Below are 27,356 nucleotides of genomic sequence, written 5' to 3'. Positions count from 1 at the left end.
CAGGTCTGTTCCTTTGCCAAGTGCTTGTTATGCTGTGGTTTAGTATTCTGGTTTCAAACTAGAACTCAGAGAGCACATACCTGAATGAAGGTTAGAGGATCATTTAAATGTGTTATTGTGATACTTTGATGGAAAAATATTAGGACATTTTGTGATCTGCATCTGGATGTACATCTGTATCTAAATACAAAGTGATGGACAACCATGCAATTGTTTGGGGAATGCATTTATCCAGAGAATTGTTATGATTTTGTGTTATGAAGTTGGTCAGACCACTGAGCAAATTTTAATTTGTCATGTTGCTGTAGCGACCACTAGAGGTCAAATGCCATCAGATATTAAATGATTAATATGTGCATCAAGGTTACATTGTCAACCGGGCAAGGTAGGAACCCAGCCACAATTTCAGGGGGGCACAAAAGCTCAAGGTATATTGTGTGGAAGTTAGTTTGTGTCAACTTCTAAAGCACAACATGGACTGACATGACAAAGACCTTAAGGTGGTCTTAAGCAAAACATTTGCTTCATGTGGCTCTAATCAATTTTTCTATTTAACAATGGAATACTTGTATGTGACAGGTTCCGCTCATAGTGACAAACCCACAGAGAATAATCACCCGACTCTTACATTCATCAAGTTAACAACACAACTCAATATAAATGCAAATGCTGCTCCATATCTGCTAAATGTGTCAACGGTTTGCAAACAAGTTCACCATATCAAGTTTCTAAAGTGATAGTATGTCTGTTTTGTTTTTACAGCTTGCTTTTGCTGCCAAGTGGACAGAAGTCAGATACTACAGGATGAAATCAGCTTTTACGTTTTTACAATTTCAACCGAGAGCATGATTCTTTTCCTTAAACAGGTGCTTTAAGTTGACTAAATATAATTATAAAAACATGAATCGTTCTTTAATTAGGAGACGTTGTTGTAGGGAAAACAAATGTGTTAACAGTGAATGTTTGGCAATACAAAACGTATTTGCAGCCCTGCGATTGACTGGCAACATGTCCAGGTTATATTAGCCCAATGTCAGCTGGCATTGGCTCCAGCTGACCCTTAAGGAGAGAATAGCTAATGGATGGATTTACACTAACAGACTGGAAAATCAGGAAGAAAATTATGGCAGATGGTCTATTTTGACTCGTGCTTTGTGGTTTTGTTTCATAGGTATCACAATTTGTGACCATTCAGTTTCACTTGTAGTTTCAGCTGAGGCTAAATTATGACAACACTGCTGTTCGGAGATTAATTCAAAATTTTAACTGTGGCCCCACAGGAACAGATTACGAACAGCGTCAGATTTGGCAGCGTCTGTGATTGTAGTCCAAATCAGAAGTGTAAATAAAATCAGATTCTGTAGATTCAACGATACCAGCATGTATAAACACATACAGTATGTAAATAATGAATAACAGTCTTATCCTGCATAACTACTGTATAACGAAAATAACTGCAAACTTTTTAACTGTTCATTTCTTCATCTTATTTTACAAGTGTCGGACCACGCCATACACCCCTCCTCCTCCCCTTCCAGAGTTTTAATCCCACAGTTTTACAGTGAGGGAATCCAATTACATTCAGCACCTAGAAAGACAGGCAGGAAGAGAAAAAGATAGACAGAAGGGAGACTGAAGAAGAAACAGAAGAAAAATCAATGACAATCCAACTGAGGTGGAACTAAGCTTGACAGTGCTGCTCCTTTCTCCGCTTCGCACTCCTTTTGTTTTTTCCTGGAGCGATAAAAGTGTATGTCTGGGTGTTTATTTCACATGAACTCACCATATTAACCTCTGGAACACTCTCAAGGATTTTTGGTTTCTTAATTCATTCTTTTTGTTTTATCTCTCTTCCTCTACTTCTGTTCTCTGCTCTGTTTGTCTTTCCAGCCTTTCATCAGCTCTTTCTGTGTCCTGTCTCACTGCCTTCATCTCTCAGTACTGCAGTATGTGTCAGTGTTATCCAGCGTCATTATAACAGACACAATTCAAATGTGTAAATTTTCAATGGTAAGCTGTTATCATTATTACTGCCCTGGTACTCAGGAGAGTTTTAGTTTCTCATAATGGTCTCTAAATAATGTTTTAGTGGCTGTTTTTTTTTGTCTGGAAAGTATTGAATCCTGTCCTTTGTATGAATTTGGCCAATTTAAAAGATTCAATATTATCATGTGGCCTTTGTCACCTCAATTCAAAACTATCTATTGACACTAGCTTAGACTGGCTCCAGACCTCTGAATCCGTGCCCATATTTCAGATATTTTGTTGGTGGTTCAAATAAGTCTGCGGTGGGCTCATTGATGTGTGTGTCACTCAGTTAGAGAAGCACTTGACCAATTAGAGCCCCGTTGAAAGGTTTAGGAATAATAGTACCAGATACAGAAAAATTGCTACTTCCCTGAAAAATAGCAACAGAAAACCTGTCCATGACAACGCAGATGAGATCTATACAGCTGTACAGGTTGTGGTCAGCTGACTTACATACTCTTGAATCTATTCAATATTTATATATTTCTTCAATCATTGTGGAAAACTGCTTCAAGCAACTGCAGCTTCTGTGTCCACTGAAAATGACGTCACTTAAACCAATGCTTCCCTCGCTGCTAAAAGCAAAATTACCCCCATCCAAAATGGGAATCAAAGACATAAATGACATGTTATTTATGTCTTTTACAGCGATGTACTGTTGTCCAGACACTTTGTATCTGTGTTCACAAATGTGCAAGAAATGTGTTCTTATTTTAAGGAATCTAATTCAGACGTTATATGGTCTGAAATAACACATTAAACACTTTTTGCAAAAACCTCTCAAATTAAACCTTAAAATATATAAAAATGTATCCTTTCCAGAATAATACATTGTTTCAAGTGTAAGTCTGTGCTGTGAAGAACAGTGCTGTGAATTTCTTTCATGCTGGTTTTTGAAGTGTCTTCACCTCCCTGTTCTCTCAGCTCTTACTTTCATCACTTCACATCACAAGGGATCTCTATAGACATACTGTCTGGCCTATAAACAGTATATTAATGATTTGAGACACTGCTAACATCACTTTGTCAAAAGAATGCCTCAAATAGCCTTTTTTCGTCTTTTCGGTTAGATTTAATGATTTGAGGGTTTACAGAGTGGCTACAGTAAACAAGTCTTTTCAAGGTGAACTTGCAGCACTGTAGTCACGGAATGATGATAAGAGTAACTTCTTGGTTATAAATTATTTCAAGGGGAAGAATGATAAATGTTATAAACAACAACATTTTTTTTGTTTGTTTGTTTGTTTGTTTGCTTTGGCAATGTAAATGCCTGTTTCCCATGCCAACATAGCCCCACTGAATTGAACTGAATTGGATAAATTCCTCAGCCAATTGATGTTGTTTCTTGTCCTCACCACATCTCAGTGCCCCACAAGTCACAGTATTATTACTAGCAATCATTGGAAAGTTTTTTTTATGAGTTTCTTGTCTTTTTCTCCCTAGAGGTCAAGCATGATAGTATAGAATTTTGGGTGGCAAGGGAGACATGCAGAGATTTTCTATAAAGTGGGATAAAAGTGTATTACAGTGATACTGTAGATAGGGTGAATAGTAAATTCCACCATTCTTTTCTAAAAGTTGTTGTTGCCATAACTTCCACCCCATCAATGCCAGATTCCTAATTGGACGCACATTTTTTCAAAGTACAGTTTAGTTGAGCTCTGGCTGCAAAACTTGCTGGAAAATCAGCAATCCGAGAATACAGCTTCTTTCTATACTGGAAATAATAGCCTTGCTCTACACAATGTAGAAGTCAGTCTCATTGAGAATGTTAGATCCATACCAGACTTTTAATGGCAGTGTTTTCCTCAGCCTGAAGTGCATTTAAGGTGCACCAACAACTTTAGGTGTAAACAGCCTAACAAGGATTTGACACACTGCTAACAACCTCTAGTGGGGGCAGCTGTGATGATGATTTCCCCCATACAAGCTGACTGTTCTATTTTGTGTGTTGATTTTTGTTGTTGTGGCTTTATCTGAATTTAGGTCTGGGGCTCTATTCACAAAACATCCTAAAGCTAAAAGTAGCTCCTAACTGGCCCAGTCAGGAGAAACTAAGGGGTGTGTCTGTCCCAACTTTGTGTTTGGTCAAAAAGAGTAATTCACAATGCATTTCAGTGCTAAAAGTAGCTCCTAGGTCTGAGAGAAGTAAGAGGTAGTCTAGAGTATTCTGAAGTCACAAAGAGAAACTCAGAGTCAGTGTGCTTGAGGTTTTCTGCATCAGGGTTTTGTAAAACTATAATAATAGCAACTTTTTACATCCCTATGAATGGATGAATATTTTATTTCACATTCACTGACACAGACAGGTTACCCAGCAAACACCAATCACAGTGGACATAGTGAGGAAGTTCATTCATGAAACATGATGTCATCTATAGCAACATGCTCTTTCTTGCCCTTTCTCTTAGCTTTGGAGTTCTTGTTGTTCCTTAAAAGTTGCTTTTAGCTACTTTGTGTAACTTGCTAGCTAGGAACTTTTATAACCATTTAGGAGTCCTAATGGTAAGGTCTTTTGTAAACACAGCTCCTGATCGACTGTGAAGGATAAGTACTCGCAGCAGTGTAACATGGTTGCGATTGGTCACAGCGCAAATATTTCTCTTTATCCCCCAACCCTGCCCCAAAAGCACACTCGTTTCAAGCCTGCTGCCTTTGATCAGCACCACGGACAGCAGCCGAAGAGGCAAATGTATCAAAACAAATCTAACAGCCTGCCCTGGACTTGAACCACCACAGCCTCATGTCATCTACTCTAAAACAACTGAATTATCATTAGCCAGCCTACAGTAACAAAGTAGATACCAAGTAATACCCAGGCTAGTATTGCTGATACCGAAACCAATACCGATTCTTTTATGTATATTTTTTCTAGTTCAATGTGTAGTTCAATGTGACCTCCCCGATTCCGTATTGATGAGGGAAATAACAAGTAGGCTGTAGGCTTACCAATTCCAAGTTATAGCTGCTTAATGACAAGACATCAAACTTTGACAGACGGAAGGAGAAGTAGTTCCTATCAACCGGGTTTAATTAGACCATCCTAGTGACAGCAAGTTACTTATGATAAAATACACACTCACTCCAAATAACTGAGTTTAGATATTGATCCTTTTAGGTGAGATCGATCCTAGAGCAGGTAACGTTGGGATCATATATATATATCGATGTTTTAGTATTGATCCACACATTACTAGCTTACACAGTATGTCAATAACCACAGAAAAAAATAGCGATCAAGAAGCAAGATATTATAGGCCTACACAGTATGAATGAATGGATGGTGGCATTTGATCACACAGTCATTTGCATAAACAATTCATCAACCATCATTCATCATGAACAGCACAGCAACAAAATGTTACCAAAGACACAGATTTTAGTAAGTGTTTTCAAACATTTCAGACGTAATTTAAATCCCTGATCTCACTCCAACAAGAGACACCTGTACCAGAGACGTTTTAAGAGGAGACATGCCACTTTAAGAATCCTCAATACAACTCTATAAAAGCCCGTAACACCAAAGATGGCAGTTGGCTAGAAAGCCAATCGTCTGCTTTTAAGACCCGAGGCGGAAAATATATTTCAGCCAATCTTGTGGTTCTACTGACGTAAGGGTCTACTGTGTATGTGTCACTACTACCACACATGCATAGTAGAAGGATAATGCTTTTTAAACCTTATTTTGGGACAAAGTACTCAAACTTTTTTCAGATATTTTACTGTTGATTCTATTCATGTAGCATGTACTCACCCATCAGAAGTTCATTCTATTGGTTTTTCGCTCAGCAAAGTCATAAGCAACTCTGTTGAATTCCAAATTCTGTCCAAAGACTGCTGTCTTTTATCCTTCCTCTTTTGAGTGCTGCTATTTAGTTTGAGCTTGCTAAACACTATTCTGCTAACTTATCAACGTCCATCTGCTGAAGAACACTTACTTCTTGCTAAAGTTTGAGAAAAGTATCCGCATCTGTATTGCCACTTAAACTTTAGGCCTACTTTGTTGAAAACATTATGCTAAGTGGTAGGAGTGCTAATTACTGTTAAGGGTCATTATATTGCCTGGTCTTAAATAGACTCTCCTGGCTCTCCTTAAACAGAAAGCTAACCCTGTGTGCCCAAAGCCAGGATTGAAAACATATTGGTATGGGGTGGAAAATCAAATGCAACACAAGCACATTAAACCTGTTAAAATGCCTGTAGGTTATTTCATGTCTACTGAAGTCCAGCTTCTTCCCTTAGGTTCCAGGACATTGATCTGATAGCTCTCCCCAGAGGGCATTATGATGATGATGGAGACTGTGGCAGAGAAAGCTTTGATCTGTTCTTAAGGAATTTGATATGAAGGTCTAGAGAAAAATTACAATGAGGATTTGTTTGTTTTATGATGACTTTATCTGCTTCCTCGTTTATATTTTTAGTTGATGAGGTATCATTTAGAAATTATTTTGGTAGCTCAAGAAATATTTTTATCGCATAAATGATCTCCAAACACTCAATATTATTGCTTATATTCAAGGCTGCCTGTGACTATAAGGGATATGGAACTAACACAGAGAGAAAAACTAAAAGCCCACAGTGCCAGGGTATATTCCTATGTGGTACACCAGGGAAATATCATAATTATGTTGTACTATAAAAATTAAATACCAGCATAAAGACGTGCATCAAAGATCTTGTGGTCACTGGGCAAGGATAAGGGCTCACATTCATTGTATGCTCTGGATGGGGTCCATTAGAATTGCTGCTTGGGTTACAAAGAGCTCTAAGTAGGAGTAAACATTAACAAACAAGTGGATATTTCAGAATGTATTTTTTCCCAAGGGCATCTGGTTTGAAATAGGACAATCCTGAGTGATGAGAGGAATACTTTGGTCCAGAGCTACTGTCACTGTCCTTCATGCTCAAGAGGCACCGTTGATGTGTATCAGAAATGCCAACAGTGAATGTTTTTGTGTGTGGTTGTTTGTGTGCAAGAGAGAGGGAGTGTTTCTGCTATCATGCTTTCGTGCCAGCAGTTGTTGCAGTTGATTTGAATAGCATTTTCTCTGTTTCAACCTTATTCTAGAACAGCATTTGCATGTAATCTACATATGGTCTTCTACAAAAAGACAGTTTCATCAGAGGTCAAAGCACAGGGTTGACTGAAGTCATGCAAGTTTGATTTATTCAGCCCAAAGTCACAGATTCATCACACAGAGCTTTTATGATCTGTACAACATAGAGTCCACTATCCTTTTTTCACAGCAGATTAAATTCATCCATCCACCATCCTGTCTCAGAAAAGATATGGGCAAGATGTGTACTTCCAGACACCTACAGACAATTTAGAGTCTCCGGTTTACAATATGTAGGAGAAGCACTACTTCAATAAAGACTATGTTGCCCTGTTAATAGCAGGGAAATTAAACTGAATTAATTAGAACTTGATTATTAATTTGATTAGTCTCTTCAGAAGGATTAAATTCTTTTGATAGACTGACCTTGTACTCTGCTTAAAAGAAAACACACTGACAGCTTCTTTCTGATTAAATGAGGGTATTTATTCATAGCTACATAAATACCTAATAAATTATTAAATGAAGGATTAACAAGAAAAATAAACAAACATGCAGATAAGGTAAGGTACTAACGTAACACTAGGGCACTTAACTTCTCTGAAACCATGGTTCAGCCTATTGTTTTGAAGTGCTGGCAGAGAAGAGAAGCTCCAGCTGGTTTTCCAGCGTTGTGTGCAGAGCTCATGTTGCCGTGCAAGCGCCATGCAGTGGAAGGTGCAGTTACTCTCCCCTGTGACTCCTGGAGTGCAGGTCCGGCAGTCCTGTTTCAGGGCTGACGGCGGAAATCGGGGCCAAGAGAAGAAAGGCACAGTCAGGAGGATGCTGGATTCAAGTTTCTTCTGTTCGACACTTTGTCGTGTTAGAACACAGAGTAGGCTTCTTCTAGAAAGTTTCTTTCAAAAGGTGGGTGGGCGCCGTCTGCTCAGGTACAGCTGCGGTTACGAGCTGTTTGGGTGACAAGTTGGCTTTGTCAAATAAAATATCTCTGACTACACTAACTTCTTCAGCTAGTCTTCTAATTCTGTTGGCTAGATAAAACACAAAAAAATAGCGTGCTATAACTTACGAGATTATGTGGTAGGCCTCAAAAACAAAGTCAGTTTAGTACTGACGCATTCAAAGGCTGGCCTAAAAATATATCAATTGTGCTTTGACTTGAGATGAGGCACAAAAGAACATGTCCTCCAACCTAAACAACAACATAGGTCATTTAATCCATGCCTCCCAATACGACCATTATGAGCGTTTCCCAAATTAGCGCCCCTAGTGGTGGCGTTTGTCCCTGCCTACCAAATGTGATGTGACCTATGTCACATGCCTCCCAGAATGACACATACGAGCATTAACTATGATACGTAAGTCATGTGACCTACATCACATGAAAATAAACACGTGCTTGTTAGCGGTAGAAGTTTGGTTTAGGCAACAAAAACTAATGTTGTGGTTTGTGTTTAAATAAGTACATTACGTAGGTCATGTGAAGGACGTCACAAAAGTCACATGACGGAAGTCTATAACGCAACTCACTTGACTGAAGTCTACTCCGAGTTCCTCACTGTGACTTGGCTTCTCGCCCTATCATAGGTAGAGGTAGCGGCCCTGGCAGAGGCCGACCTCCACCTGGAACAAGTCCGACTTACTGCAGAGAATCCGTCACAGCTCTTGCTTTGGATGTACAGGGATTGGATAGCCCTTAAAAGGGACCTTTGTCTAAAGGGACATGTTGTCTTCTCCAATTTCCTGACTCTAGTTATTTTAACTGACTGGGTACGGCAGCAGGAACCGATAGTACCCAGAGGAAGCCTGTACAAACACAGGGAGAACATGTAAACTCCACTCAGCCATTTAGGGTCCAAGACCTTTTCCTGTGTGGTGACAGTGCTAACCATTATATAAATGTATTATACATCACTCACCTGTGCTGGTGCTGTCCTTAGGGTAGAAGCGTTTTGACTTTCTCTTTTTAGTGCAAACCAGTGAACCTTGTTTAGGAGGAAAGATGAAGTGAGGAGTAGATAGGGGGGCGTTACAAAGGGCTCTCAGTACAAAGTGAATGAAACTCTGGTATCTTTGATCCTGGCGATCTCTCTCTCTTTGTTTTAGGGCTTTAGCTCTCCAAGACCCTTCATCCTGGCCCTGTGAAGTACAGAACAGTTTGCTTGATTTGGCCTGCTGCTCAGCACAGCATATCCATGGCTAATGGTACTGTAATATACTGAGGGAGGAGAGTCAGCAGGTGGAGGATCTGCAGTGTTTATGTATAGCATGTATGTGCTTGCATTTAGCAACATTTTGGATTGTAGCTATCTGTTTTTCATTGGTAGTATTTTTATGGAATTACAGCATCTTTCTAATTATTTTAATAGCCTAGGTTTTGTTTTTAAAAAATTAAACAATCCCTGTGAAATGCCGTGAAGTTGAGTTCAGCTTTCCATGCATGGATCTGTAGTGTGGAGGTGGTGGGGTTTATTGGCATGCGTTCGTTTTATTGTGTAACTACACGACAACACATCCAGCAGATTCAGGTGATAATTCTCTGTACTTTCATCACTATAACACCAAACTTTTGTTTTCAAATTGTTTTAACCATGTCAATATAAACATTTTCATTGACATTATAACCGCTTAAAATAACATGATGTTAGTGTTGATGGTACTTCGTTGCTGTTTCCCGTTCCTTCTGTGCTTTTCATTTTCCCTGATCTTTCACAGAAATAAGTGCACAGTGACCTTTGAGAGTCCTGAAGTCACCACCGGGCTGGCTGATTTTCCTCTTGCTTCTGTAACTCAATCTGCAATGTCCCATTAAGCATGCCTTTTATCAATCTTTCTGAATAAGTGAAACATGTTCCTGGGGTTTATGATCCAGATTCTAAGATGAATGAATGGCTACTGCAGCACTGAGAAGTTGAACCCTTTGTCATCTTTGTTAACAAAGATTGATTTGATAGCTTACATAGCTGTCTGATGATGTTTAACATGTGTCATCTACTGTTTATGGGAAATTGTGTTCATAAAAGGCAGCTAAAAACTAAATATTAGATAATTGTTCAGCATGGCCAAGTGGATTAACAAGGGCTTCAATGTTAGCCAGACTTAATATTCAAAACGTCAGATTAATGTTTATGTCAAGATTTCTAACTATGGGTCTCTGGGTAATAATATATCAGTAGAGTAACAGTGACGTAATCAATTGCTGCTCTCAAAGATTAATAATTACAATTTTGCTTTAAAGTGAGCAATGAGTTATGACAGCTGCATACCTCTGGTTTGTGTGTGTGTGTGTGTGTGTGTGTGTGTCATTGGCCCACCACTCGTCTTTTTACCACATTTGTCTACATGTATGTGGGTATCTGCATCATCACGGTGCTGATGTCAAACCACTCATCTCTACAAGTAGTTGCAGAGAAACACAGCTTGACCGCAGACACAGACAGCTGCAGAAGTCTCCGGGGTTCAAACAGCACTCGGAGCCATGGCTTTTAGAGAGTGCACCACAGATGTAACCATGTGTTTGATTTTAATTCTTCTCTTCTGGGTGTAGGCAGTGAGGCTTCTTTTGGGGAACGCTACACATATTCAGCTTGACATCCACAACAGGGGCATATTTTGAGGCAGATGTTGCACTCAATAATTCACATATTTATTCAGAGGCAGCACACAAAAAGGCTTCATAAAACTTTCTGCTTGTGCCTTCTTAAAATGGGTAAATATGTGAATTATTAAGTAAAACTTCTATTCCCCATATGTGCCCACACTGCGGGTGCCATATTGACTGGTTGAGATAGTTGATAAGGTACGTCCCACGTTTTAGCTTATTTTCCTGGCTGAGGCGTTTATCTATTTAAATTTGAAGTGTTTTTCTTCCAGTAACCTGACGCCTACAGAAGCAGCTCGTGCACTCAGGAACCTTTGGGTATCAATTTATGTACATGATGTGCACCCCGCTAATCACAGTTCTGCTTAGTTGATCTCTAGGAAGGTTCAACTCAAATTTTAATATTTCTACAGGGTGCACTGACATCATGCATTTGTAGCAACGCCCATGGCTCTCAGGATACTTCATACTCATTTTCTAACTTCACTGATAATCTTTTTAGTCTTCCAAGCAGAAATTGACAAATGGGAACTATCAACTTTGTTAAAACAATTAAATCCTGTAGAAAAATTCATGCCAGTATTTCTAGAATCATTCCACACCCAACACTTTACCAATGCCAACGCTCTGGGAATGAAATGGGAGGTAGCAAAACTGACTTCAAAATACATTGTTCTGTCACAGACCCACAGTTTATGTACAAATTTGTATTAATTGTAAACATAATATTTCACCAGCCAGAACCATGCCATATTTGTTATGCACAAAAAATGAGACTGTTGTAAATATTGGCTGATTTAAACCAAAAATTTTGTCAATGATTGAATTTCAGGGTTTTGCAGAATCATCCATTACGGTTTGAAAAATCACGACATATTTGCAAAAAGACTGTTGGACTGTTAGCTTTTGAGATCAACTTGCAACTTCCAGATTTCTTGAACTAATATCAATGTCAAGACTAGAATTAATATAATGACTGTTTTTACCAAAACATGTAAATGTCCATTCAACAGTTGCTGACTGCATCAGTACATGAATCTGAAAACGGAACAGCCCAGTCAAAACATAGGTGTCTGGCAGCATTCCTCTTTAATTACAGGAAGCAGAAATTCCATCCATCCATCCTTCCCTGACTAGGCCCCCCGCTTATCCTGAGTACAGGGTCGCGGGGGGGCTGGAGCCAATCCTAGTCCATCGCAGGGCACAGAAATTCATATATGAGTTATAAATGAATGAATGGAAACCTTTATTGCCCTTTATGGAATTTTTTTCAAATTGTAGATTATATATTAAACATAAAATTAACACTCCACACATTACTGACTCTAAACTCCAACCAACCAGGCAGGATGAGAATGCTACTGTCTAAAACTAGTATGATACGCTGTCAGATATTTCTTGATTTTCAGGCCTTTGATGTTTTTATCTGTCTGCTACTTAATATGACTTCATGAAGAAACTATTCCTCTACAGCGGCACCAAAGCGACTTTGAAGTCACAATGAGGTGCTTAGTTTTGGAATATTACAAAGTATGCTGAGGTGACAATGAGGTAGTTTTTTGGTGCGTGCAGGCAACGTTACATGACTTTGTGTCAGCGTCTGGGACTGTGTGTGACAAAAAGTCCTGCCAGCTCAGTGGCCCTTGAGAGCTTACTTTACTGTTGTTTCTGAATGACTTGACTTAAAAAGACCGGAGAGGAGACAGATATTAAAAAGATAATGTTTGGGTGTCATTTGTGACACGTGTGCTTGTTCTTCTCTCTCTCACTTTCAGGCCACCAGTTTCCTGTCAGAGACCCAGTTTTCTTCTGAGTCACCAGAGACTCTGGATCCACTTTTCAAGTTCCATGTGACCATTGCTAAGGTAGGACCACCTACATCATTTACTTCTACCAATAAAATCTGCATATCACTGTGGCAGTCATGTCTCCCAAGTTTCATAACACTGTAACAGTATTAACAGTCTAATGCAGTCCTATACTCAATTAAAAATCCTGTTAACGTGGGGTGAGGACAGCCTTGATTATGCCTGAAAGTGCTTTGTCTATAGCTCAATGATGTTAGGGCTGCTGCTGACTAAAGACTTTCCTACTCCACTGCTAGTCGTTAGGTCAAGCCAATAGTTGACTAGTTCAGTTCTACCCATAACCAATTTTACGGGCCACTTAGTGACTGAAATATCTAAGTTCTTGGAGATGGCCACTAAGCTAACACAATCCATTCATATTTTGGCTGGATTAACAATAACTTAAATATGAAATGGATCCTTTTGAGTAATTCATGCTTTAGCTTTGAGGGATTAAATTCAGCTAACACTGACCAGTTTATCTTTATCCCCCCGGCCTCATATCGACCAAAATGAGAGTAAAGATTTCATGTAGCATTAACTCTAGGAAGGTTTATGACAACATGAGGTGCGCCTCTAGCTTTTTTATTTTATTTTTATTTTTATTTTTGACTACACCGACAAAAGCACTGGTAGCGTCCTTTTGCTAGCTGCTGTCAGTCACTCAGCTGGTGCAGCAAATTAGCAGGTTCATTAGCTAAGTGAAGTATGAACAGGTCACCATCCATTTTAGCTGTGACTGTGACCTCATAGTATTTATTAATATTGACTGGAGATAAAGCCGGCTGTGCAGGAACAATCACTACTGTCTTTACTTTCAGTTTCTTAGTACAGCAGATCTAATGAAGAAAGGCTGAGAAAAAGCCACAGATGAGCCAGTTTCTACTCAGCGCTGTATATTTTCAACTTTGCACATTCCGGGCAGTTCTTCAAATGAGGCAAAGCTAAAAGGCGTCTGAAGGTCAACAGCAGGGGAAAAAACACAAAAGATGGATCCACGGCTGAATATGGATCCTGTGTTATCATAGTATTGTTTCTTCTCAGAATCATTTCTTAATTAAGATTTCAATCTCAGTTTACAGACCTTTTTAAAATAACCTCACTCTTAGGAGGAATACTCTTATTTCTTATAAATGCCACCAGCTCACCACAGCTATTGCCACTGTAGGCTGGCTGTCACAGTTAACAAATTACATAAGGCACAGTGACATTTTCATCATCTTTCATGGAGGCCCGGCTCTAAATGAACCCACTTCAATTTGGTATGTCCTTACTTTCGCACTTCATATGTGTGAAATTACACTTAGTTCTCCTGGCAGGAGAACTGCACTGCCAAAACTCTAAGAACAAACTGTTAGTGACAATAGTAGCTCAACCGACTACTGTCTCTCCAGATAAACAAACAAAGGGAACTTTATTCAGTAATGCCGAAAGTGGAGGAGAAGACAGAAGCAGTTTAATTTGGGTGAGCAGGATGTGAAGCAGAGAGAACACCACATTTGCACAAAAGAAGCTTTTCTTCTGGTGAGCAGGGTGCCGTCTGTGTATTTAGACTCCTAGCATTCTGTCTGTAGTGTATGCCTGTTTGATGTATGCATGATCCAGAGTCTGACTTTGAATGTATACAAGTGGGGCTGTGAATGTACTCTAGCACCAGTCCAAGCCGGGGCTGCATTTCAGTGCAAATTTAAACATGTTAGAACTAACTTGTCCTCCTGTGTCTTACCTTCTGATCGAGTCTTGATATAATCCTCCTAAATGTTTTAATTATTATGCAGAGTATTAATTTGCTTACTTTCAGTATATTATATACTAGATCTAGAACAAAAATAACAGGGACTTACTTATGAAAACATTTCTTCATAGCACTACTGGTGGTCACAAACTCCACAGGGTACCTTTAATATAAATAAAACACACACACAGAGGGTTGTAAGATGTGGTGCTGTGTGTGGCCCCAGTCTATAGATCTTATCGCACCATGAGCAGCACAATCAAAGCCTCCCTTTCAGCAGTTGGATATCCATTATATCTGCAGTTAGCTGTTACTCCTAAATAGCCACAAACATGGCTGCAGTGTTTGAGCTAGAAACCCTCTACTTCCCACAATTCAGATCTACTGCAGGTGTATGAAGAACTGAAGGCAAAACAAGTTTTAGTGCGTGTGTGCGCACGTGCGCAAGCATTCACAGTATCAGCTATATATGGTGTTATGTCCACTGTGCAGGCAACCTTCATGACCATCCCATCCCTGCTGGATGGTGATTGCTCAGCTAAAATGCTGCTGGTTGGCAGCTCATTTTTCTCTAATTCTTTTTCAGTAGACAGATCCTTCATTTTAGCAGTGACCTCTAAATAAAGTCACTGACAGTCTCAGATCGTTATTATAAGTGTTCAACAACATTGTTGAAAGAATCCTTACAGAGGTGGACTTTTTTTTCCAAGAGTCACTATATCTGATTGGATGTAGGTGTTGTTTTTCTCAAGGTGTGTGATGGCTGAGTGGAGAGCAGTAGAGATGGTTCTGAAAGCAAACTGATGAGGGTCCAGCCTGGCTGGGATGTTGTTCTTTTCTATGCTGCAGAACCAGTTTCTTCGTCAGAATGGGGGTGAGAGCCGTCGTTCAGACTAGACACTGCAGACTTTTTAGGTACAGGAACGATGGTGGCTGTCTTGAAGCAGGTGGTCAGTAATAACATCAACTAGCTGACTGGAACATGTCTTTAGTACACGGCCAGGGATGTTATCAGGACTCTCCTCACATCTGCTGTGGATACTGACAGTGGCCGGTCCTCTGGAGGTGGAGTAGAATTTACAGCTGGCTCTTTGTTGAGGAGATCAAAGTGAGCATAAAAGGTGTTAAGCTTATTTAGTAATGTGGCCTCATGTTCTTGATGGCCTGCCACATATCTTTGGTGTTGCTGGTGTTGAGGTCTCTCTCCAGTCTCTGCTGATGTCTCCGCATCACCTCCATGATGCCAGCTTTCAGTCTCACTCTGGCGGTGCTTTAAGCTTCTTTATCACCTGTCCAAAAAGGCAGCTTTTTTGGCTCTGTAAAGAGTCCTCACCTCTCTTTATCCAGGCTTTCAGGTTGGGGATTGATTTTATTGCCTTTGTGATCACCACTTCAACAACACTGACAATGTATATTCCTCAAGGTTGATGTGGTTCTCCTAGATGGCGGCCTCTCTTAACATGTGCCAGTCAGTGCACTCAAAACAATCCTGTAAAGCTGTAGCCTCATCTGTCCACACTTAGCTGTTTTTACTGATGATCTGACCCTGTGGCTGCAGCCCAGGAGGTAGAGTGGTTTTCCCACTAATCGGAAGATCTGCGGTTTGATCCTCCGGCTTCTGCAGTCCTTGGGGAAGATACTGATCCCCAAATTGAATGCGTGTGAATGTTAATTTCTGATGAGCAGTTGGCACCTCAGCCTCTGGCATCAGTGAAAGGCCCTATTCAAGTACAAGTAAGTAACACATGGTGGCTCCTCTTGAGCTGCAGAGCTGCAGTCTCTGTTCATTCAACTGACACTGTAAATTTCCAGCTAAACTGAGGCTTTTTGAAGACGCTTTTCTCTCTCTCTCTCTCTCTCTCTCTCTCTCAACAACCTGCACAGGTCACATAGCTGGCTATTTAAAAACGATATAATATTCTTTATGTGGTTCATCAACAGTGATAAATTATCCGAAAGTCCCACAAGGTGCGAACAACTCGGCAAACCGGTGTGCCACTGCACACACACACGCTACGCCTACACATACGTACTGATGACCCAGGGTTAGGGTAACAATTTTGGATTAATTCGTGCATTTTAAAAAACATTTATTGAACGTTTTTTTTTCTTTTTACATGTTTTACAGCATTAAACGTTGAAATGGATATTGTAATAGGCTGTATATTAACTTATAGGGAGAAAATTGGTAGTTCTATGTGAAATCCGACGTTGAGCACCCCCATATACCCCGAGATTGACAGTCGAATTAGGCCCCCGTCCATCGAATCTTCGATTATTCGGTGTAAGCCCTAAAAAACACTATCCGATTGTTTTATCATTTGATCACTGATGCAATAGCTTGATCCGGAATGTTGTGGGGCAGCCAGGTCTCAGTAAAGATGAGGACACAGAAAAATATAACAAAATAAAGTAAAAATGTACCATAGGGTAAGAGAGCTGCTGGCTGACGCATCTGTATGCAAATGACAAAATACACCAATAGTGCCCTTCATAATGACATATAAACAGTTTCTAACATGACGGCCCAATGGCAGGACAGCATTTGTGAGTAGACGTTCGCCTCCCGACAAATCCATCTGGTTTATGATCTGACAGCACTAGGTTAAGGTACACACAATAGGGTTAGGGTTATGGGAATGCCATGGTTTGGATTTTAATAAGAACTTTGTTTAGATTATAAAAACACTGTGGTGTGGGTTAAAATATTACTGCATTAAGATTAGGGAACAATCGTGGTCAAGACTGAAAGAAACCTACGTTGAATTTAGGTAGGAAATGGGAAGTAAACAGTGGTCACAGTCCCCACGAACCTCTGTCTCTGCTGAAAGTGGGTTTATTTCTTTGCTCGTGTGGTGTCCGAACAATAATGCTGCGATGATGTGTTGAGAAGAAATCCGCTTGACACTGTTCTTGATCATAAAAGTTTATTACATCAAGGAGTTCAGCATCAATTAGAAGCTCTGCAGCAGCTTGGAGAGTGACCCAGCCCGATGACCCCTCTGTCTCTCTGTACATCAAACATAGCTTATATAGGATATGTTTAGGTATCTGTTAGATACCATATAAGGGTCTGAGTCTGCAAACTAAGGCACCAATCCATATAAGGGCACAGTCCTATAGAATAAGTGTAGGCATCTGTTAGACACCATATAAGGGTCTGAGTCTCCACCTAACCACTGACCTCTACTCTCCCCTTAAAAGGTCACTAATCCTCTATCCAGCTGCTACAGTGCTATGTTAAACTGTTATGCGTCAAATGCACATATGTTATACACCACACTCGCACAACACACAACAGTGGACTTGGTTGAAGACCTTCTTTCAATAACTATGACCTGGATGACTGAAAATCTTCACAGATATCACACAACAGTCTAGCAGCCAGAGGGCTTTGTCACTTGATCCTCAGCACATGTTGGTTTTCGGCATTTATAATTTTTTTTAGGGAGGACAGTCTCTGTTGTTCAGAAGTATCATTTTAAGTATAAATTCACAATTTTAATACAAAAAAATACAAATCTACATTAATGTTACGTTCCTCCAGATGGTAAGTCCAGGGGGAGGAGGAGCAACAATATTTGAAATAAAATCAGGACAAAGAGGACAGGAAGTCAGGGTTATGTGCAAACTAAAGTGTATGTATTCAATATCGACAAATGAAAACCAACTCAAAACTACTCCCTCAAAAGGAGACAGCGAGCCAACAAGGTAAGGCAACAATAAACACAGGTAAACTGAGGGAGCGAGGTTCAACACTAAATGAACTGACCACTGAGGAGGTTAAAACCAGACACTGTTCTGGACTCACGGAAGATCTAAGCTGGTGTTAAACCCACTGGTTGAATGGGCTGCCCCTGTCCACTGGGCTGACAGGCTGGCAGTGGTCTGCTCACAGGTGTTGGTCTGTAGTGTGGTAGAAAAGGAAACATACCGCTTACATCTACACTGGTAACAGCGTGCTTGGGCCATGGACAAAGTATTTGGTGGTATAAAACCTTCCCTCAAAATTCTGCTTGTTTGCACAGACAAATGTCAGTGTGATGATATCCAGCAACCTTGAATTCCCTCTGTGGGAAGCCTATAACAAATGGCTATACCACAGAACTGAGAATCTTTAGGGAATTCCTTTACTGGATGGTTTAGACACACCACAGGACTTATTAGAAGACAAGGAAGTTGGTAAAGTTCAATACAATACTGAATGGTGGCTGTGGAAGATTCTTCCAGTTCTAAAATAGCATTTAGAAATCTATAGAGTTGTGTCAGAAGTCAATTTGTTTGGTCTAAGGCAGGGGGTTTCGGAGTCTGACAAAATCGAGATATCTATTTTTGGGGATAGTCACACACAATGAGCATGAATGTCAATAATGATGCTTCATAATGCAAATTTTTCACAAAGTCAGATATGTGGTATAACTCAATTTTTACCAAAAATGTAGTTGCTGTGTCACTTTGTATGGTGCATAGAGCAGTAGAGAGTTCTGGTCAACGTGCTTGTTTTGTACTTTTATGGTCAAGAACAGGTTTGTCCCTGACCCACTTTTTAGGAAACACAAACCAAGAGCATTATACAGTTTCCATTTGTAATACTGGTATTGTAAGGATGTAACATCATACTTTTTGTGTTACATGCCCTCTGGTAACAGAGATAAAGCATTGTCCATAGTGACTATAAGTGCAAAGCTGTTTCTCCATCAGAGCATGTTTTACCTTATTTAGCTGCAGTGCCTTAACAACCACAGAGGGAAAATCATGTTTTGCCTCAGCCCAGAAATGATGGATTAAAAACGTTTTGTAGCATCCTAAGATTCTCTTGGGTATTTTGAGCTGGTAAAAGGACACCACAGACCTCACCTTCCTTGTGTCTTTGGGAGAATTCTCATGATCTTGTATCTTTCTGAGGATTACTTGCTCCCATACCTTTAGCTGAGTCTTCCCAGTCTTGCAGGAGAAGAGGCAGATGGTTAGGTGGCCTGGGGGAGAGACAGGGTTGAGGATTGCCCTAGTGGAGGTGATAATAGGAATCAGTGATCCACATGGAGCCATCTTAAGAGGGGCCATGTTTCACAGTTTGTGTCAGGTATAATTAATCCAGTACAATGCAAAAAATGTGCTATAAAATCACATTTGTTTGGTTCTGATGTCATTCTCTTCTGGCCTTTTGTTTTCAGCCTTCATATTTCCTTTAAAAAAATTTTTTTTAAAACAGCTGTTCATCGTGCAGTTTCTTTTCTGCAGCCTTTGGGATGGCGTGTTTGACCTGCATGTGAATTTCAAATTAACACAATATCTCAACATTTCATCCTCACATTGGCTAGTGTCAGGGAGTTGTCTTTTTACCGGCCCAATCCCCGTGTTCAATGGTCTGCCAAATAGGACTTCAAAAGGACTGAGACCTCCTCTGCCCCTCGTCTGGCTCCTCGTGTGCATTAAAACGATTGGCAAAGCTTTTGTCCATGTTAAACCTGTTTCTTCACAACATTTCACAAGCTTGTTTTTCAATGTGCCATTTTCTCTTTCAACTGCACCTCTGCTGGCCGGATGATACGCACAATGTTGTTTCAGATTAATCCTCATATACTCTCCTGCACTTTTCAATGCTGTGCTAATGAAAGGTGTGCCATTTGCAGCCTGTCTGTAGCTGTGTTTTCTCTCTTTGTTTTGTCGTTGGAGGAATTTTTTCTGTGTGAAAGAGCTTCAGTTTTTCAGCAGTCTCAAGATTTCCAAAATCCCAGGTCACACAGTTGTGTTTCACCACGTCTCTGACTTCTGGCTTGGTGCCATTGATGACACAGTCTCAATGGTGGTTCCTCCTATTGCTTCTATGTGTGTGCTGTGGATTTCTGAGTCTGCTACAGTCTCCTTGTCCTGCTGTTTACAGGCTGATATTGTCCAAAGTCAATTTTCAGGGAAAAATCTGCTTTTATTCTCTGTAGCAGTGAGGCAAATCCTTCACCTCCACTGGATCAGAGGAAAATGTTCTTCTTTTACAGTGGAAGAGTGAGAGTGACAGGTTCCCCCAGCCCCTTCTCCTGTGTCCTCACCCAGGGTCTCAAGTTGAGGGTAAATTTTCAGAACGGCATTGGCTTCCTGCTTTCTAGCTGTAGTTTTTGCGCTGACAGCTGTTGTGTTGCTGGTAGTAGCGGTGATACTGACGCAGGCTGGTGCTGTCTACTGGGGGGGGGGTAGACCGGATCCAGATCAGGACCTGGTTTGACACACTGAGATGCAGAAATGTTTAGAGATGCTGTCCCTGCCTTTTTTCCTGTCCCTGAGAAGTGCTTCCTTTAAACAATCTGCTGTCCTATCTGTTCTAGATTTTCTCTTTTCATTTTCATTTTTTTTTAATTTACTCTTTAAAGTTTCTGACAGAAGCTGCCTGTTACTGGAAAGCCACACTCCTTTACCCAAATGTCCAGTTGGTCAGTGCTTCGGTTACCATAGTTGTTAATCATGTAATTAATATTAAGAGAAGTCATTACTGGAGATATCAGAGGATCTCGTTCCTTTTTGCTGTTAGTTGAACCCATTTTCTTTGTGTAGTTCTTAAATCCCAAACTACCCAAATGTAATAAAATGTCTCTCTTCTCTTTAGGTATTTAACTTTAGAATTAATTTGCTTGAAATCTCCTTTTGTTTTAAATTTGGGGGGTTTGTTTTATCTTACACTTATAAGGACCTTGAAGCCGTCTGCTTGGGAAAAGATTGTTAACAGATCTGTAATTTTGAGTTTTTCTCTAACAACCCTTTATGTTCCATGTTCCAAAAGCTTTTAGACTGAAAAATGTCTTGATCTGTTTTACAAAAGCCTTTGTTCAACATTCACACACGTTCTGTTTTTTTTTTTTCTTTTCCTCATTCGCAATTTGTTAACTCAAGGCTGTTTCAGATCTCACTCATTTTTTTTCATTCGCAATTCAGTCATACATCTGCAGTAAACACATTCAGCATCCAACAATACTGTATATTTACTTTATATTTAGGTCCCAGACCTAAAGGAATGTATTATAGTACTTTTTGACACGTCTGTCACGTACACCCTGTTTGGTAGCGAGAATCGTTTCACTTGAATAGCCTACTCACCAAAAAGAGAGTGTTGTCAGCCATCAGGTTCTAATGGATCACAGCGGTGAGCGAGCCTCGGACACTCAGACTTCGGGCCCTCAACGTCTTACCCATAGTTTGGAGAGGAGGTTTAAAGTCCAGAGTCCCAGACACCAGCCGTGCACGGTTTTACCTTCAGCTCCGAGTGTCACGCGTGTGATCAGCTGACAACGCCAAATTGTGATGGCAATTCGAGTTTTCAAATAAACAGCTCAGGCAAACACTTGTCTTTCTGTGAATTTTATTCAAGTCTTCTGCAGAAGGACTCACAGCAACACACATACGCGCTACACATGTAGGGCTACCCAAGGCGTTAAAAAGTGACGCCAAAGGGCCTTAACCAAGCATGAATATCCGATGAGTCGGGAGTGAGAACATGTTGATCAAGCAACAGCCAAATCAATCCAAATATACTAGGTTTACTTTCTTCTACTTTCATTATGTATAACAACAGGGTGGAAGTATTGATGATATCCAAATATTGTAAAATGCTACTGTTGTGTTGTTTTAGGACTTTTGTAACACAGTCTTATTTCCCAGTGGTGACGTGGGTCAAATGTACATAAAAGCAGTGGTTTTATCATACTCTTCCTCTGGATCGACACCTCATTTTTCTGGTCTGTCTGTATGGTACGTCAGGGGTGTGCCACGGAAGTCAAATGACAAGATTAACATAACATTCTGCTATGTGACAAGGCTGGTGTGTGTTGCACTTTAGTTGTGCTATGCATGAGGTAACCAAACATAATGTGGTTTTAAGAATGACATACACATGAGTTGTCTTAATGGTTGCAACAAAACAGGAGCAGGAGGGAGATGACTGTACCCACTAGGGCTGAACAATAAAAAAAAAATCGCTTTTTGCAATAGCGATATCTTTGCGATACTCATTATTGTCATTTTCATTGAAAATTTCACCTATTTAAATGATTATGGTGTGATTTTTAAGGATTTTTAAGGAAGGCTCTACCAAACAAATATGTTTTGTTAAGTCTCTAGAATATTATGGATAGGACAGGACATCTCTGCAGCAAAACAATATTTAATTTAAAATGATATTTTGACATATCACCTTTAACAAATTCTGTGCCTCCTGTGATTAGAAAATGGCAGTAGGCCAAAATTTCGATAAATTATTCAGCCATTGTACACACCCACACACGCAGAGTCATGAGGAGAGTCTAAACTAGCCAAATAAGTTAAAACACCTGTGTGGGTGGACTTTGACTGTGTAGGGCCGCGGTATTTGTATAATAACACTGAAAAAATACATAAATTTGTATTAAACAGATGTACTGTCAGTTTTGTAATACATACCTTGTCATTTTTATCATATTTCCCTGAAGTATGTGTTCACTTATAGAGATGAGCCCTGTCATAAGTGTAAAAGCTTTGATAAAAATGCTTTCTCTATGAGAAAAGGTTGCAGCCATGGTGGGCAGAGGGGAAATAGGAAATAGGGTTGTCGCTTGGCCTTAATCATCACATTCTTAGAGATCAGGCAAAATGCCAGATGTTATTTGTGCAGCTTGTAAAAAGGATTGGAAGAGAAGGGGGGGGGGGGGTTGGCAGAATGACAGTTATATAAAAATACAAGGCCAAAAGTGCACTGACACAACAGATCATGATGAAGGGCAAATGGGTGGTAGCAGTGATGTTATTCCTCGTGTTATATTATTCAGATTAGAGGGTAAAGAAAGGCAGAATGCCTGTATGACCTCTTTGTGGTTTGTGTGTGTGTGTGTGTGTGTGTGTGTGTGTTTGTGTATATGTTCAGGCAGGCGCTGCACTTAACAGCAACCGTTCTATCTGGAGGGCAGACATAGAAACAAAACACACATGCACAGCTTAGCTCCCTGCACTATATAGGCTCCAATGTAGATGGAGGTTTAAGAAGGCATTAGCTTGTTTTTGCTCTATCTTCAGTTACTTTGGTCATACCTGCATGTCATTTTTTCATAAATATTTACCTCATAAACATGTATGTCAGATAAAAAGGGAAAAATACCAATAGGACAAAGTGCTTTTTGATCGTTCCATTAGATTCCTGGGTATCACAAGTTCGCAGTGGAGGGAAGTAAGTCCATTTAATCAAGTACTGTGTTAAATTCAAGTATAGTATTTTTCTTAATGGGTATTTCAATTTTATGCTACTTTGTTCTTCTGCTCTACTACATTTCACAAAATTTCCCATATTGTACTCTACTACATTAGCCAGAACAGCTTTACTGATTCAGATTTTCCATACAAAACATATGATAAAAAATGTGATACTGTGCTACAGTTCAAAGTCTCCAACAGTATATAAAGCAGAGACTGGGACTCAAGTCCGACTTCAGTCGCACACACAGTGACATCAAACTTGACTTGAGACTCGTCCTCAAAAGACTTTAGACTTGACTCGAACTCGAGGTGCGGGATGTTTAATTTTTGGGAAACGTTTGATGAGCTTGCTGTTATTCCACTCCCTGCATTACCTATAACCTACCTATGTAACACGTACTAGTTATCTGCTGAGCACGGCCACACGTGAGAGAGGACAACTGGGAAGTTGTGAGAGTGAACGCTGGCGTGGTTAGCTGCCGCTACTCTCCGGCTCCCTTTTACTGGTTTTTAGTCAATTTTAACTGATGTCCTTGATTTTTAACTGATGCACTCTGACTCTGATCTCGCGCTGTCTCCACTGACTGTTGAAAAGTTGTAGTCTGATCTGACCACATTGGCATACGATTAGATTATACGGTGGATTTGTTTGGACTAGCTTACCTGTACCACCGGGATCCTGCTCCCCACTTGGCTGCTTTCCCTGCCTGTTTGGCTGGCAATAATGTAGATTAACAAGATGTTTTTGTGCTCTCCTGGACTGCCCTGTCTTTCATACTGAATCCAATGACAGCGGTACTCCAGTACACAGCGGCTGAGCCTCTGCAACTACGCCTCCACCTGTCTGATCCACCCTCGGCGTTGCATCGCTGTCTGGATTTTGCTCGTCATACTTGTCGGAAGTACATCCACAGTGGATCCCGAGGGAGTTTTTACATTGACGTCTCCAAAGCAATACAATCCGTATGGTTTTCAACTTGTCATCCCCCCAAAAACGTCAGCTTCAGACTACTCAACACCCCCTCTCTAATGGACAAGGATCTTCTGAGTGATCGTAAGTTTGATTTTCCGTGTGACTGAAACATAGCAACAACCTAATGACTTTTCACAGCTGAGTGAATCTACTCCCCCGGGTTTGTTTACATCTGTCAACCCCATGACTCAGACAGAGGGGAGGTTTCGCCATAATTTATCGTGAGAAGTGTAAAATCTCCCCTGTTTCTCACGGTTCATTTGAATCCATCACCCTATAAATGAACGGCCCTGTTCTTGCTATAGTGGCCACATCGTCCACCCAAGCCCAATACTGATTTTATAAATGAATTGTCTGCTTTTCTTACCTTTATTTGCTCACTCTACCCTAAAGTAATATTGCTGGTGGATTTTAATATACACATGGATAATACCACTCATGCATACACAGGGGAATTTACATCTTGCCTGGACAGTTTTGGATTGGAGCAACATATTCACTTTCCCACTTACTCCAAAGGTCATGTTTTGGACTTGGTTTGCTGCTCTGGTGTCACTCCTCGTGGTTGCACTGCAGCTGACCTCCCCATTTCTGATCACATGTTAATTTGGGGTGGCAGTAGCTCAGTCTGTACGGATCGGTCTGTAAGGATCAGGCTATGAAATGGAGGGCCGCCGGTTCAAGTTCCAGCTCGGACCGGAATTGTGGAGTGTGGACTGGTAGCTGGAGAGACGCCAGTTCACCTCCTGGGCACGGCCTTGAGCAATCCCCAACTGCCTGGGCTGCCGCACTGAGTGGTAGCCCCCTCACTCTGACATCTCTCGGTGTGTTATTGATATGGGTTCTGTTTCTGCATATGTGTCTGTTTCAGACCTGTATGTGAATAATACTAAGAATGATAACAGAGTAAAAAACATATAATTTCCCTTGCAGGATTAATAAAGTATATCTTAATCTTAATTTCTTTTAATGTCAACTTAATACTGTCCACATGTAATTTTATTCAGAAATATTAAGGACATTAATTTAAACACATTCGCTAGTGAAATTGACTGCCTCCCCAGTATAACTGTTTTTCCAACCCTCATGAATTGGTTTTTCAATACAACAATGGCCTACAAAACATTTAAAATTCTCTGGCTCCTTTAAAAACCCGGACGGTTTCCTTCACCCATTCTACCCCATGGTTTACATCAGAACTACGCCAGCTCAAGGTTTAAGGTCGTCGCCTGGAACGCCCTTACAAGAAAACTGGATTTGTTGTTCACTAAGAAAGGTACAAAAACCACATTCTCCACTACAAGGACGCTCTTTCTACAGCCAAATCCAGCTATTCTGCAGGTATAATTAGTTCAGGCGAACGAAACACCAGAGCCCCGTTCTCCATGGTCAACAACATACTACGAGCACCGGACTCTCTCGCACCTCATCTGTACTGAACTGCTTACTGTAACTCCTTAATGTAATTTTTTAATGCCAAAGTACACAAGATTCACCAGCATCTTCCTACTAATACCTCTCACAGTTTGAGATCTTTTTTAGTTCTCCCGAAACCTCTTTCTCATTCATTTTTGAGTTTTTCACTTCCCTCTTTTGCTGAAATATTGGACATTATTAGAAATTTGAAACCAACTACTTGTCAGCTTGACCCTCTTCCTACCATCTTGGTAAAAGCCTGCTCACCCTCTCTCTCTTCCCAAATAACTATTGTAATCCTCTTCGCTTTGGTCTTCCTCTTAAATTCATACATAAACTTCAACTAGTTCAGAACTCTGCTGCCCGTATCATCACCAGGACCCCTTCTATTAATCATATTACTCCTGTCCTTCAGCAGCTTCATTGGCTCCCAGTTAAATACCACACTGAGTCTGCTCCTGACCTTAAAGGCCATTCACAACCTCGCTCCTCTGTACCTCCTTCATATTAACACACCCACTCATACTCTTGGGTCTCCTTCTTCCATTCACCTCACTGTACCTCCTGCTCAGACCATCACGGGGTTCAGAGCCTTCAGCCACTCTGTCCCTCGTCTCAGGAACTCTCTTCCAATGGACATCCGCAACATTGAATCCCTTTCCATTTTTAAATCCTGCCTGAAAACACATTTTTTGAAACTGGCATATCCCACGTGATTACTATTTATCAGGTCACAGCAAACTTTGTTTCCAATTGTTATGTACCCTGATTTTATGCACTGTAATTATAGTGGTTAATTGTATTGATTTATTGCTTTACTGTTTTAATATTTTGTGAGGTGACCTTGAGTGTTCTGAAAGGCGCCTATAAAGAAAATGTATTATTATTACATTATTATTATTATTATTATTATTATTATTATTATTATTATTATTATTACAATAAAAACAAGACCCAAACAAAGAAGCGCTGAACACAAAAAAGGTTAATAACCTGAGGTTAGTGAAAACATGTTTAGCTCAGCATTGGCCATTTAACATTAACTTGCTTCTTGCTTTAGCAGCGACCTACGAGAGGTTAACTCCGACTGTCATTCGTTATAAGTATAGTTATAACGTTGCACTGGGTTTGAGAGTCTTGGGGGGTTGACTTACAGTAGCTAATAGAATTGCATTGCACATTACAAGGTTGTGCTCAGTAAGTGAAAAACAGGTTACAGTTACAGAATCCCTCATAGCTAGGCAGTGTTATAAACACCCTGGATGGAACACAATAGTTGATACAACATTCATTATAATCACGAGTGACTTGAGACTTGACTTGACTCAACCTCAAAGACTTGTGAGCATCTCTGATATAAAGTAGTTCAATCGATTCGATGCTTCGATCTCAATCTCACAGCTGAAGCTTCGCAGCGAAACAAGGATCGTGCCATTTTGGCGATATGGGGGTGCTCAACATCTGATTTTACATAGAACCAGTTTTCTCC

General features: G+C 40.3%; 1 protein-coding gene across 6 annotated transcripts in view; it reads left to right on the top strand.

The window, feature by feature from the left end:
- The window catches only part of LOC123971735 (inactive N-acetylated-alpha-linked acidic dipeptidase-like protein 2), a 580,586-nt gene that overhangs the window by 471,047 nt on the left and 82,183 nt on the right, over positions 1–27,356 (top strand). For all 6 annotated transcript variants that reach the window (XM_046050743.1, XM_046050744.1, XM_046050745.1 and 3 more), the window contains one exon: positions 12,462–12,551. In XM_046050743.1, coding sequence (XP_045906699.1) covers positions 12,462–12,551 — 90 coding nt within the window. The remainder of the gene's footprint in view (positions 1–12,461; positions 12,552–27,356) is intronic.

The sequence above is a fragment of the Micropterus dolomieu genome, linkage group LG05 (assembly GCF_021292245.1).
Source record: "Micropterus dolomieu isolate WLL.071019.BEF.003 ecotype Adirondacks linkage group LG05, ASM2129224v1, whole genome shotgun sequence".
NCBI classification, from domain to species: Eukaryota; Metazoa; Chordata; class Actinopteri; order Centrarchiformes; family Centrarchidae; genus Micropterus; species Micropterus dolomieu.
The sequence above is the reverse complement of the archived record's forward strand: the minus strand, read 5'-3'. Positions and strand labels throughout refer to the sequence as shown.